General features: G+C 31.3%; 1 protein-coding gene across 1 annotated transcript; it reads left to right on the top strand.

The window, feature by feature from the left end:
* The first annotated feature begins 3,058 nt into the window (after positions 1–3,058).
* On the top strand, positions 3,059–13,135 carry LOC114285891 (cysteine-rich receptor-like protein kinase 25). Its single transcript, XM_028228980.2, has 7 exons — positions 3,059–3,712; positions 10,310–10,447; positions 10,569–10,690; positions 10,809–11,019; positions 11,711–11,948; positions 12,176–12,326; positions 12,448–13,135. Exons 1-7 carry the CDS (start codon positions 3,070–3,072, stop codon positions 12,859–12,861), a joined length of 1,917 nt encoding a protein of 638 aa, XP_028084781.2. The 5' UTR covers positions 3,059–3,069; the 3' UTR covers positions 12,862–13,135.
* The last annotated feature ends 1,074 nt before the right edge of the window (positions 13,136–14,209 follow it).

The raw sequence follows: 14,209 nt of genomic DNA, 5'->3' as shown, positions 1-14,209 counted from the left end.
AATTTATAATTTATCAAAAATATTACTATAACACCAAAGAAGGAAAAGATCCCGAGCCATCAAAAAAAGATCTAAACAAGTGAAACAAATGACTGTTTTGACAAGTTAAAATAGTTAAAAAGTTAAAAAACACTACAAAGAAGTTAATTCTTCGATATGCCAGTATGTAAAAAGTTCAAAAAATTAACATAAAATAGTCAATTCCTAAAACAACTAGAATATCACCAAAATAGGGCCCTTTGTTATAAGGGAAAATTACAAATCAGTGTGATATTTCAAAAATAATTACTCAATCATGGAAATCTTTATAGCTTTAATTATTAATATTTGTAAAGTTTATTATTAATTTAATTAATTAATTAATTATTATTATATATATATATATATATATATTTTAAATATAAGAAGTTGTTATTTCCCAAAGTAGCTTTGGTTGCAAATTTATATTGTTAGTCGCTATATTTTGGTCATTATGTCATTTTAGTTCCTATAATTTAATTGTATCAATTTTGACCCTAAATCTTGTATTTTGTCTCATATTGATCCAATTGCTTTCAATTATTAGCAATTTTTTATGGCAAATGTGCACATGAGTTTTAGCATAATTTGGATAAATTACACCAACTTTATTTGAAATTTGAAAAAAATACAGCCAGCCATAGAGTTTTAGCATAATTATATTAATTTTTGTTTTAGTAAAGTTAAGAGATTTCAATTAATGTAAATGGTATGAAAATATAAAAATAAATAAAGTAAAAAATACATTTCACTGTAAAAGATATTACAACAATATTTTTTCATCCGTATGACTAACTAATTTCTAACAAAAAGAGATTAAGTGTTATATGAATAAAAAATCTAGAGAGTTCATTGTAATTATCAAATCTATGGGATTATTGCCTTTTTTTTATTAGTCTTAATTTTTTTTCACTAAACATGGCTTGACCAATAAGCACAAATTTTTGTTAGACAATGACATTTGGGGAGAGAAACCTCGGTGCACAAGCAATTAATTAAGCTTTATCGACAATTTTCACAATAGGCTGTGTTTGGTATGAGTTTTTTTTAGTTATTTTAGTCAAAAAAATATAAAATAAATTAAAAAATTAATAAGATAAAATGTATAATTAAATCATAATTATTTTATTTTTTTTATTATAAAAGTTAAAAAAAGTCAAACAATTTATCTCAAACAAAATTTTTAATTTTAAATTAAAAAAATCAAAAAAGTAATCCCTATCCGAAACGAAGGCTTAAGCAGCCTCATTTCCTACATAGGGTCCGCAAGCAATTAATTAAGCTTTATTGACGAGCCTCCATGACATATCGTGTCGGCAATGGTGTACATCTTCAAACCAATCATTTCCTAACAATATAGTTTCATTTTGGTAAACAGCAATACTATCATGAAAAGTCTTTCATAAAAATGATTATAAAAAATTTATGATCTTTAGATTATATTTAGAATAAAACACCATACATTAATCACGATAATTTAAAGGTCACAAATCTTTCATGATCATTTTTATGAAAAAATTTTCATGATCCGTAACATTTCTCTTTGGCAAATTGAACCCTCAATTATCAATCAGCAATGCTAGATATTATAAATTTTTTTTATAAAAATAATTATAAAAATTTTATAATTCTTAAATTACACTTAAAATAAAATATCACAAACTAATTAAAATAATTCAAGAATCATAAATTTGTCATCATTACTTTCATGACAAAATTTTGAGGATTACCTAACTTTTCCCATTATCAATAGAAACAAGTGTTAATTTCATCTCCATGATGATTTGCTTGAACACTTTTAGGGTGTGTTTGATTGGACGGACTGGAAAAGGGGGGATTAGAATCCATCGGACTTGAGTCCTGGGACTGTGAATCCCCCGGACTATTTGGTCGGATTGGATATGTATCCTGTGTTTGTTTTTTCATGGGATTAGATGTCTGGATAGGACTATTTTCAGTGAATCCAACGTTTGATTGGACGGACTGGATAGGATAAATGAACAAAAGACTATTTTACCCTTTTTCAATTGTTTACTATGTAATAGCAATATTAAACATATCTTTAATATTTTAATTATTTTTAGTAAACATTAAACATACTAATGGTTAAATTTTGTTTAAAGATATTTAAACATACTAATATTGATAAAAAAATTTGACTGGTATAGATTATTTTTATTTAAACAAATAAAAATTTATTGTTGAAATTAAACATACTAATGGTTAAATGTTTAAATTTTTATTTAAACAATTAACATTGAAATTATTTTGATGTACAGATTATGTTTAAACAATTAACAATTAACAATTAACAATTAACAATTAACAATTAAATAAATGTTGATGTATAGATTATGTTTAAACAATTAACAAATGTTGATGTAATTAACAATTAACAAATGTAGATGTAATCAAATGTTGACGTATTAAAACATAATTTAATAGATGTTAAATAAATATACATGTTGATGTACAGATGTTGAAATAATTTAATAAACATGTTGATGTACAAATGTTTAAATGTTTAAATAAAACATAATTTAAATAAATGAAATTATTTATTGTTGAAATTAAACATTTAATTGTTTAAATAAAACATCTATTAAAACATCTATTAAATTTAAACAATGAAATTAAATAAAACATAAACAAAATTTTAAAATAAAACATCAATAAAATATCTATAAAAAATTATTTTAAAAAATTAAATAAATAAAACATTAATAAAAAGTTAAATAAAATTATTTTATTTTTAAATTGAGACATTTAAATTTTATTGAATTTTATTAAATATAATACATAATTAAATAGTAGAGGGTCAAAATGGTCATTTTCGCACATAATCCAAACAGTGATTAGTCCCCCACTTTCTGTCCCACCCCCCCAGGACAGGATAGTCCCCCATATGGAGGACATGGAGTCCGGCCGGACATGGAGTCCGCCGGACTAAAAAAAAATCAAACGACGGATAAGGTGCACTATTTGAATTACAATCCAAATAGTGGATAGTCCCCCCTCCTAATCCCCCCAATCAAACACACCCTTAGAGTCATGTTTCTTTCCTTTCTTTGCTTCCTTTGTCTCATCACTAAAGCCATCTCTGGCCCCTTTTGGCTAGACTGTCCAAACACAACTACCTACTCTCCAACCAGCACATACAAAACCAACCTCAATACCCTCCTCTCTGTCCTCACCTTCAAAGCCAACACCACCAATGGTTTTTTTAACTTCACCACCGGCCTCAACTCACCGGACGTCGTTCACGGCCTCTTTTCATGCCGTTGTGATGTGTCGAAAAATGATTGTCAAAGTTGTGTGGTGACTGCAAGCAAAGAAATACTAAAGTTATGCCCCACACAGAAAAGGGTGATAGTGTGGTATGACAATTGCTTGTTGCGTTACTCAAATCGACATATGTTCTCAATTCTGGATCAATTGGCCATAGCTCAAAAGTTTGATCCACTTGATTTTAAAGATTGGGACCGGTTGAGGCGGGTTTTGGGGGAGAGGATGGAGGATATAGCGAATTGGGCAGCGAATCATCAATCGGGCAAGAAGTTTGGTCCTAAACGAGCTGTTAGATCTCTGTTGTCGATTGGTTTTGAATTGGATGACTCCAAAATTATATCGAAAGCTACTGCATCACCGCTAGCGTCGGTCTCTCCTCCTCCTCCAGGTCCGGCAAGAAGTTCAGGTAATCTCCAAACAAAACATACATGTTTTGTCTTTTCTCTGGGCTTGATTAATAGCAGTTTTTGTTAGAACTCCTGTAATAAAATACAAAAATGATTTAGAAATTAGATATACAAAATTAAACCAATCAAATAAAAAAATGTGAGTGAAATAGTATAAAAATAAACAATAAATTTAAGACAATGGGTCATGCTATGGCCTGTGAGTCATTGAGTGTGAAAAGTATTTACAAAGATGAGAAATATTATGAATATAGACTTAATTATTCAAAAATTATTCAGAATTGTCATTTAATAGTTCAGATTTATTTCACACTATCCAAATTCAATCTCAACCATACAATCACCCATAATTTTGGGAACCGTAATTCTGGATCCCCAGGTTTATTCTAAAAAGATATATACGGCCTGTGAGTCACAAAGAAAACAAGATATTTTTGAATTTTTAAATATTATTTTAACCCTAAAAAAATTGTAAAATTATATGAAAATAATAATGTGTTTTATTTATTTATTTTTATTAAATTAGTTTTTAATTTTTTTTTTAAAAAACATAAATTTTGAAAATCAAACAAAACAGAGCGAATGTTTCTTCCTCTACACACGGAGTACAAAAGCTCCAAAATATAATCTCCGTGATCACTAGAATACAAAGAAATGGCAAAATAGTGTAACAAGTGCTCTAGAATACACACATTCTGTTTAATTAGCGAGATTAATAGTAAAGGAATTAACAATTCATGACCAAAAGATATGAAACCATAATCTTAATAAATCTATAATTCATGTTACCGTACCATGCGGGTCACCATATGACTAAATAATTAATTTAGTCTTATACTTTTCCCTAAGTCTCACAATCATTATTTATAAAAGAACCAGTCCTAATTACAATAGGAACCAATCTTAATTACAATAGGAAATAAGTTAGGAAAGATAGAGCTCGCTAATCAAGTTTAAATGAAAGAGAATATAAAAATTATCAAAAATAGAGAGATTTGAGTTAAGTTCAAATCTGAAAATTAGAATAAAATTTACGTATTCTGGAAAAAAAAAAAACCCTAGTCTCAAACGGATTTGTCTAGATCAAGTAATTAACGAAACAAATACTTTCAAAAACGGCCAAATCTTGAAACAAATAAAGTGATGAGTATTGATCGTGATATAATTTTTCATATCTGCACTGAATTTCACGTTATTCAAAGCATGTAGCAACTTGTGTCTACTAGTGCATTTTGCCTTTCCATGAGTTGTAAAAACTCTATGACCAAAACTCTGCATCATATACCAATCAAAAACAACCAAGAAAGCTCATAATTACATGTGAAAAAAGTGATTTTTATCAGTAATACTACTTTATTTATTTTTTGGGACAAAATAAAGAGCTTTATTGATAAAAGAAAATGACTATATAAGGGAGATGCTTACAAAAGCAAATGGATCAACCCTGATCGATCCCACAAAACACCTAACAACTAGCTAAACTAGCAAAGATGAAAATGACATTTAACATGAACAAATATGGTCTAAATCTCCCTGAAACGCCGGTAACTAAATCTGAGAATTAAACACCTTTTCATCCCCAAAGATTGCAAATTGATGGATTAGAACAACTTTCTTCAATTGCATACTTTCTTTTTCATTTTTTCTGAGCATAGTTTTGAAGGAGTTGAGAAGTCTCCATAGTGTCCAAATCCTCAGAATGTGGCTTTGGTGTCAAGATTTTCTTAGATCTATCAACAGAGATTGATACAATCTTTGGAGAGCCAAACATATTGAATCTTTCCACTTGAGCATCATGTTTTTCTAGAGCAGAGTCAACGTCTGGAATCGCATCATTTGGAATAATCCACTCATCCACCTGAGAAATATTTTGCTCACAGTCGACAGTGAAATCATTAACATTGTCTTTGAAGTGTGATAGCTTTTCTGAGAGGTTTGAATTCACATCTTCTTGAACTCTTTCTTTAGAATTTCCACAACAGATGAGCTTTATCGATGAAAAAATCATAACTTTTAGATTGGCATAGATTGTTTCTAGACAAATCAAAACCTTCACACAATTGTTCATATCCATGTAGCATGATCGCTGCTGAGCAACATTGTCATTAAAGATAGAGATCAGAATAAAGAGCTTCCTGGTGATTGTTGAATCAACAGAGCTTGATGTGTCAAGACTGCCTTGGTGCAAAACTTAAGGGGTTGGCCTAGCAGGCAAAACTTGGGGTTTGAAGGTGTGCTCCCATCAGGTTTATGGTTCAATACCCCTAGCAGCAATAAGCTCCTTAGGGCAATGTCCATACATGGTGTTCACCTTGGTTTTAAATGGAGGCCTCCTCAAGTGGGCAGTGGAATTAGTTCCTGGAATTAGTTGAGGTACACGTGAACTACCCCTAACACCTGGTTATATATATATATATATAAAGACTGCTTTGGAGCAGAGATTGAGTTTGTTGAAGCTTGTGGTGGGCTCAATTGTAGGTAAACTTGGGTAAGAGTTGAAAATCCTTCATGTAGGTCTGGAAACTGTTTCATTCAATGATAAATTGTTATTAGGTGTTAGGATCGCGGTTTTCATCCCATGAGAGTGTTTTTTTCATAGGGTTTCTTCGTTAATTCTTGAGTCTCATGGTTGATTGCTTTACTCTTGATGAGATTGATAGATTTGAATGGTTAATTACCCAATTGATGGATGGATGAATTGATTAGTTAATTAATAGACAAATCATAGTGATACTCCCTACATTTTAGCACTATGTCATTTTAGTTCGTATATTTTCATTTAACTCAATTTTAACTCTTAATTTTAGATTTCGTATCAATATAGTCTAATTGATAAAGCTGTTAGGGATTTTGACAGAAAATAATCATTGAGTTGGTTGAGGTTAATTTATTGAGTTTAGTAAGTTTATAATTTTGCCCTTAACACATGTCGTTTATTTGCATTTTTTTTCATAAGAAAATGCTAACAATTGTAATCAATTGGACCAAATTGAGACAAAGTCATAAATTCAGGATCGAAATTGAGTTAATTAAAATTACATGGACTAGAATGACATAAGGACCAAAATATAGGGACTACCACTGTAATTTACCTTTAACTAATTAATTATTGAATTTTCTTGTAATGAATTAATCTCATGGTGATTTTCATAATTGGAATTGTTTGGAAAATTGGCCTACTCTCCCACTCTCGGCATAATTTCACTGGTTTGTAACTATTTTTTCAGAGTTTTCATTTATTTTTATGATTCCCAAAATCTATGGTCATTTGCTAATTTGGTTGGGTCCATGTATGCATCATACGTTATTGCATAATTTAGTGCTATGGCATGAGTCATTGTATGTCATTGCAGAATTAAGTGTTGTATGTGTTAGTTTACTTAAGTCCATGTATACTGCAACCTAGTTATGTTCTTGCGGAATTAAACATGTTGTATCGTGGTGTTAGTAAAATTTATGTTAACTCACAATTGACATGAATTGAATAATGATTCAAACCAAACAATCAAACAAGGAAATCAGGTGACTCTATTTTTTGATTCAATGCCTCAAAAGAATGAGAACTTCTTTGGAACAAAAGTTACAATCAACAAGAGAAGCAAAGTAAACCAAAGTAAACAAAAAGTAATTTTGAGATGAAACTAATAAAGTTTACAACAGTTACAAAACTACAGAAAAAAACTACTCTTAATTTAAGAGAAACCACTCCTAAGATAAAGCTAAGTTGTTGTTTTGTTGTTGATGTCCATTTCCTTGCAAATTTCTGGCTTTTATATCTTCCTTTCTTTTCTCTGGTCCATGATCCCATCTTCCTTCAAATCTGCAGGCCACTTTCTCTTGACTGTTGAAAACTGCTTTGGCCCCTTTGAACCATCAAATCTTCACTGCCTTTTCTTTCTAAAGCAAGACCGAACTTCCCAAGCACTGCCACATGTCCCCTATGATTTATTGACCCATATCGACAGGCCATCTTGCCATTTACAAACATTAAATGCCTTCTGAAAGTTGACCCATTACTCTTTCAACTGCTTGTAACTAATCCACTGCTTGTGTGCATGATTGCCTTGACCACATTGCACATACTTTGGCCTAGAAAGTAAAACATTTTTAGGCTTCTTTGCCACATGTCATAAGCAACTTTTCATTCCCCGTCGAGTTACAAAAATGGGTGTAAACATTGCCCCCTTAACTCTTTCAGAATGAGACTTGCTCAAATTCTTGAAGAGTTATAAAATCAAAATTAAATCGATGACAACCCTTTCAACAAACAAACATATATAAAATATATGCCTTCGACCAAGAAATCAGGTGATCAAAGACCATACATATGCCAAAGTAGAACTGTCGATAATCCAATGCCTCTATTATTAATGATCATATGCCACTTAATTGGCAACACTACAATAACACCTAATCCAAGTGAGCTACATTTCATTATCTCACAATTCGACAGGGTAGATGGTTGTTATTTGTGCTCACACAATTTTCGTGGCAACATTCAAAGCATGTGATATTCAAATGGTCAAATAAAACCACCTTCCACCAACACAACAGCTTTGACAACTGTTGCAATTCCCTTTGGTCTTGTTTTGATATTTCATTAAAACAATTTAGACCAATTTTTTTTTCCATGCACTTGAGAACATGATCACAAGCTTTCAACTGTTGTTATTCGACAGTGAAAACACCATTGCTTAACTAGTCACAACTTCAAAGATTCAGAATCGGAAATAAAACATTCCACGAAAATGATGGTACTTTGTGACTTTCATTAGGGTAGAAATAAACTATAAGGCCACAATCGAATGGCCATTGTCTATATTTCTTTGTATAATATTTCTGAATATATATATTTTCCAAACAATGTTGGGTCATTAAAATTGAGTTTTGGTGTGACTCACAAATCCAAAAATAATTTTGAACAACAAAAGTCATAGTATGAAGTGGCTTTGAAACATTATACATCTTGACACTTTCAATAATGACAAAAATTTCAAACTCATGAACAGTTGGTTGTTCATCATTTTTAGCCATAGTTGGCTTGAAATCAAACTTTTTAATCACATTGTTTGCATCACTCTTTGGACTAAGATTTGCAAAAAATGATTGATTTTTCCTTTCACACATTAATGAGTTAGAAATATTTTTTGATAACCTAGAAAATATTTCTTCATTGTGAAATTGCCCCCCCGCCATGAAATTTTTATTCTCACGGCCTTTTGTTTTTTTACCCATAACAATTGATGAATTAACTTTTTCATCATTTACAACCTTTAAAGGCGTAGGAAGAACAACTGAAAAGCTACAAATTTTGGCTTCTATAAAAATTTTCAATGTTCTATTGATGAATTTTGATCTCCAAATGGTCAATTTGATCATCAAGTTGACCAATCACTTTATCAAAATGATTTCGTGTTTCTAACCTCAAATGATATGCCAATGGTGCTATTGTTAGAAATTTTTGTCAATCAAGATAATCAATTTTTTTTTTTTTTATAAATATAAATTTCATTCTCACGCCAACACATTTTATCTCCACAAAATCAAATCATTTTATCTATTTTTCTCGACACATCATTACATGAAAATCCACTTATTGGAATATTATGTGACTGTGTTTTACAAGATTTTTTCATGCCGTTTTTTAGGTTTTCTTGTGCTTCCACCGGGTGTGCCAAAAACTATTAGTAAAAATTATGCTAACTCATAATCAACAGGAATTCAACAATAATTCCAACGAAACAATCAAACAAGGAAATCATGCGACTGTATTTTTTAATTCAATGCCTCAAAAGAATGAGGACTTCTTTAGAACAAAAGTTACAATCGAAAAGAGAAGCAAAGTAAACCAAAGTAAACACAAGGTAATATTGAGATGAAACTACTAAAGTTTACAAGAGTTACAAGTTACAAACTACAGAAGAAACCACTCCTAATTTAAGATAAACTACTCCTAAGATAAAGCTAAGTTGTTGTTGTGTTGTTGATGTCCATTTCCTTGCAAATTTCTGGCTTTTATATCTTCCTTTCTTTTCTCTGGTCCATGAGCCCATCTTTCTTCAAATCTGCAGGCCACTTTCCCTCAACTGTTGAAAACTGCTTTGGCCCCTTTGAACCCTCAAATCTTCACTGCCTTTTCTTTCTAAAGCAAGACTGAACTTCACAAGCACTGCCACGTGTCCCCCATTTTTTGTTGACCTATATCGACAGGCCATCTTGCCGTTTACAAGCACTAAATGCCTCCTGAAAGTTGACCCATTACTCTTTCAACTGCTTGTAACTGATCCACTGCTTGTGCGCATTATTGCCTTCACCACATTGCACATGCTTTGGCCCAGAAAGTAAAACATTTTCAGGTTTCTTTGCCATGTGTCATAAGCAGCTTTTCATTCCCCATCGACAGAAGAGTCACAAAAATGTGTGCAAACGTGTGGCAACAACATTACGAGATTAATATTCTACATTATGTATTTGGATTAAAATTTGAAGTTCTATACAATTGAATTTTCTTGACCATGTCATCTTAATCATATTTCAAATGAAAGTTAATCTTTGCTGATTAAGATCTTGAACGATACAATTTGTTGTTGATCCAGGGAATGGGGGAATCATATCTCAAGTACTCATAGCCGTCATAGTTTCAATAGTGGTCTCTGTATTGCTTTTCATCTTGGCCTTTTATTTCCTACGTAGGAAAGCAAAGAAGAAAGACATAGCTCTTCAAGAAGATACATGTAAGCAAGGAAAAAAGAAAAAAGAAAAAGAAAATTTTTTTTTGGTATGCTCTTGTTTAACTGTTTATTCCTGTAAAGATACATTGATAAATTCATTATATTTACTCTTCGGTATGCACAGCTAGGAATGAAATTACAGAAGTTCAGTCCTTGCAATATGATTTGATTGCACTTCAAGCTGCCACAAACAACTTCTCCGATGCTAACAAAATTGGTGAGGGTGGATTTGGTGTTGTGTACAAGGTCAGAAATTATGTTTCAGTAGTTAAAAATACAATCATATATACAAAAAATTTAAAATAAAAATCAAACTTTGAAAATTTTGGATTCATAAATTTGAATGCATATTATATATTCTCAGGGTATACTTCCCAATGGACAAGAGATAGCTGTAAAGAGACTATCTCAAAACTCAAGCCAAGGTGTAGAAGAATTTAAGAATGAGGTTTTATTGGTAGCCAAGTTTCAACATAGAAATCTAGTGAGGCTATTGGGATACTGCTTGGAAGGAAAAGAAAAGATACTCATCTACGAATTTGTACCCAATAGAAGCCTTGACTACTTTTTGTTTGGTAAGGCAATTGTTCTGAAATTATCTTTTTTATTTAATTTCACAATTATAAATGATTTCTATTAGCATAAATTCCCCATAATGTACATTTGACACATTTGGTGCAACTTATGACACTGGTTACGCCCTTTTCTTATTTATAATTTTGGTAGTTTATGCTAGAGTATCACTATTTGGGGTAACTTTTACTTATAGATTATGATATAAAAACAACTTAAATAAGCTAGCATTTAAATTATGGGGAGGGGATGCTTTTAACAGTGTTTATATTATTAGTTTTTAGTTTGCAAGCAAGTACATCAAACAATGCTATTCGTAGATTTTATGAGCAATAGATTGAGATGTTGAAATACACATTGTTACAGAAAGATTAAGGGGTTGTTTGGAATGTTCTAAATAAGTGCACTTTTTAACTTTTTATGAAATATGGGTTGAGTTTGAAGTGATATGCGAGAGAGATGATGTGACTTAAATAAGATAGTGACTTTTTGACTTTTTAACTTTTTTAAAGAATGCCAAACTTAGCCTAATTATTCTTTCCAAATAGTATCAATAAATTTTGAGGAGCAATTGGCATTGTAAGTTTATATATTCTTGTGTGTATGCATTTCAAATTGAATAAAACTAGCTCATAATACACCAATTCTAATTCCATATGGCTAACTTTAATATCTACTTTTATCAATGTACAGATCCACAAAAACAAGAAATGCTGGATTGGTCAATACGTTACAAGATTATAAAAGGGGTAGTTCGAGGGATTCTTTACCTTCATGAAGATTCCCAAGTTAATATTATTCATCGGGATCTCAAAACAAGCAATATCTTGTTAGATACCAATATGAATGCAAAAATTTCTGATTTTGGCACTGCAAGAATTTTTGGCGTTGATAAATCCCAAGAAAATACAAGTAAAGTTGTCGGAACATAGTAAGTGTTGAGTTTTGACATCACTTGAATCAATTTTTTCTTGTATCAATTAATGCACATTCAAAATTTATCAAATGACCAGTCGAACTTTAAGCAATGGATAAAAAAATAGAAGGTTAGGCTTTTTGTAGAGGTGGTGGAACAAAAAATAAATGCATATTACTTGTCTATGCCATTATTGTGTGCATTCCCGTTTTACTTATTATGCTACTGATATTGGCTTGTAGTGGTTACATGTCGCCGGAGTATGTATTGTACGGACAGTACTCTGTGAAGTCGGATGTGTTTAGTTTTGGGGTCTTGCTTCTAGAAATCATTAGCGGCAAGAAGAACAATAGCTTTTACCAGTCAGACTATGCAGATGACCTTCTGAGCTACGTAAGTACTAAAAACTAGTTCTAATTTCTATGCAGAGGACCTTCTGAGCTTCGTAAGTACTAAAAACTAGTTCTAACTTCTATCATGTTTTGAACAAAGTCATATATATGAACTCTTGTAGGCTTGGAAACTTTGGAACGATGGAAGACCCTTGGAATTGATGGATCCAACTTTGGAAGGGTTTCATTCAACAAATGAAGTTCTTAGATGTATCCATATTGGCTTGTTGTGTGTCCAAGAAGATCTGAATGCCAGGCCCACCATGGCGACAGTACTGCTAATGCTCAACAGTTACTCATATACTATGTCAGTTCCTCAACAACCTGCATTCCATTCTCTCAGCAAAACAAGGTCAAATGCACTTAAAGGCCTAGAGTCTGGCGAGTCTACATGGTCAGAAGTACCTAAAGGCCTAGAGTCTGACGAGTCTACATGGTCAGAAGCACCTAAAGGCCTACAGTCTAATGAGTCTACAACTAAGTCAATGCCATGGTTAGTTAATGAAGCAACAATTACTAAAATGTACCCAAGATAATATGAGAAGAGTAGTCCAAATCACAATTGTAGAATAGCTTTATGTTGTGAGATGAGTAAACTACTCAAATGGGAAAGATGTGTATCAATATTTGAAGGATTCAAAACCTAATGTAGTGGTTTTCAGGAATTCACTCCCTTATTTCTGTTACCTGATTCCACTTTTGTAATGGTCATAGGAAAATTCCAGGAGTTCTATAAGAGACAGTCCACATATTCATATGATGTCTGATGTGTTTGTAACTAAATTGTATGAAATAGTCCAAATTGGCTAAGGTTGAAAGTGTGCTTTTAACATGTACAATCTCAGGTAATATTTGTAATGTCTATGCCAATTTTTACATGGAAGCATGGAAGTCAGCACACAACAATTGGATTGGAAGTATGAAATGGTTGTAAGACCTACCTTTTTTCGAACATACATATTTATTCCAACAAGATATCCATTTGATAATACTTAAATGTAACTCTTTAGATTATCGAATTTTATGTTGTTAGTTTAAATATATTTAAATAAGTTGTAAGCGTGTTTAGTTAACTTTTAAGAGAGTTTTGGAAAAGTTATGTTCATGTTTGGTGAATAAATTGTCAAATAATTTTTTATTGTGTAATTGTCATTTTTGTTCAAAAAGTTGTAGTTGATAATCTAAAATGCAAAAAAGTCAAAGAAGCTCCTTTAACCCAAATAAGCTTAATCAGCTTAATCAGTTGAAGAATCACCCAAATAAGCTTATTTTACCTTCGAAAGCCAATTGAGTATTTTGAGTGTGTCTACAAAGATGGAATAATTCTTATAGAATATTCAAACCAGAAAATGTATGGAAAAATAACAAAGTAGCTGTACTTTTGAAAATAATTACAGATTTATGGTAAATTTTACAAACTTCAATGATTAAAGTCAATTTTTTTTTTCATAAATCTGTAATTATTTTGGAAAATACCATTGACTTGTAATTTCTCCAAAATGTATTAGGCAAAGTGTTGACGGTTGTTTTGCTTCAATGAACAGGCCTTTAAGGATGACAAAGTGTCACTTGTGAAAGAACTAATTAAGGATGCAAAACAAATAATAAGTTGAGAAGGAAGAACTGCAATTGATGAATGAACAATTCAATTACAAAAGGAAATGTACCTTACTACTACTCTTAATTTTGTGGACCGCACGACCTCTATGATTACTATTATGACTGGAGAAAGTTGAGCTTTTATTTAATTATAATAGAGACCCTGAATTTATAATTAATCCATATTAGTAGTTGTTTATTTTTTTTTATAACTACACGTACAAACGACTTTTTGGTTTGACTAGAGATTAGGCTTTGGGCCAAGATGTGCAAATTTTGGTTTGA

This window comes from Camellia sinensis, chromosome 9 (assembly GCF_055761805.1).
Source record: "Camellia sinensis isolate YWXY chromosome 9, ASM5576180v1, whole genome shotgun sequence".
In the NCBI taxonomy this organism is placed as follows: domain Eukaryota; kingdom Viridiplantae; phylum Streptophyta; class Magnoliopsida; order Ericales; family Theaceae; genus Camellia; species Camellia sinensis.
The sequence above is the reverse complement of the archived record's forward strand: the minus strand, read 5'-3'. Positions and strand labels throughout refer to the sequence as shown.

Excerpts from the sequence above, each read along its gene's own strand:
- LOC114285891 (XM_028228980.2), top strand. The coding sequence starts at position 3,070 with ATGTTTCTTTCCTTTCTTTGCTTCCTTTGTCTCATCACTAAAGCCATC. Across the intron at positions 11,949-12,175 it reads AGTAAAGTTGTCGGAACATA|TGGTTACATGTCGCCGGAGT; the intron begins GTAAGTGTTGAG and ends ATTGGCTTGTAG. Across the intron at positions 12,327-12,447 it reads CAGATGACCTTCTGAGCTAC|GCTTGGAAACTTTGGAACGA; the intron begins GTAAGTACTAAA and ends GAACTCTTGTAG.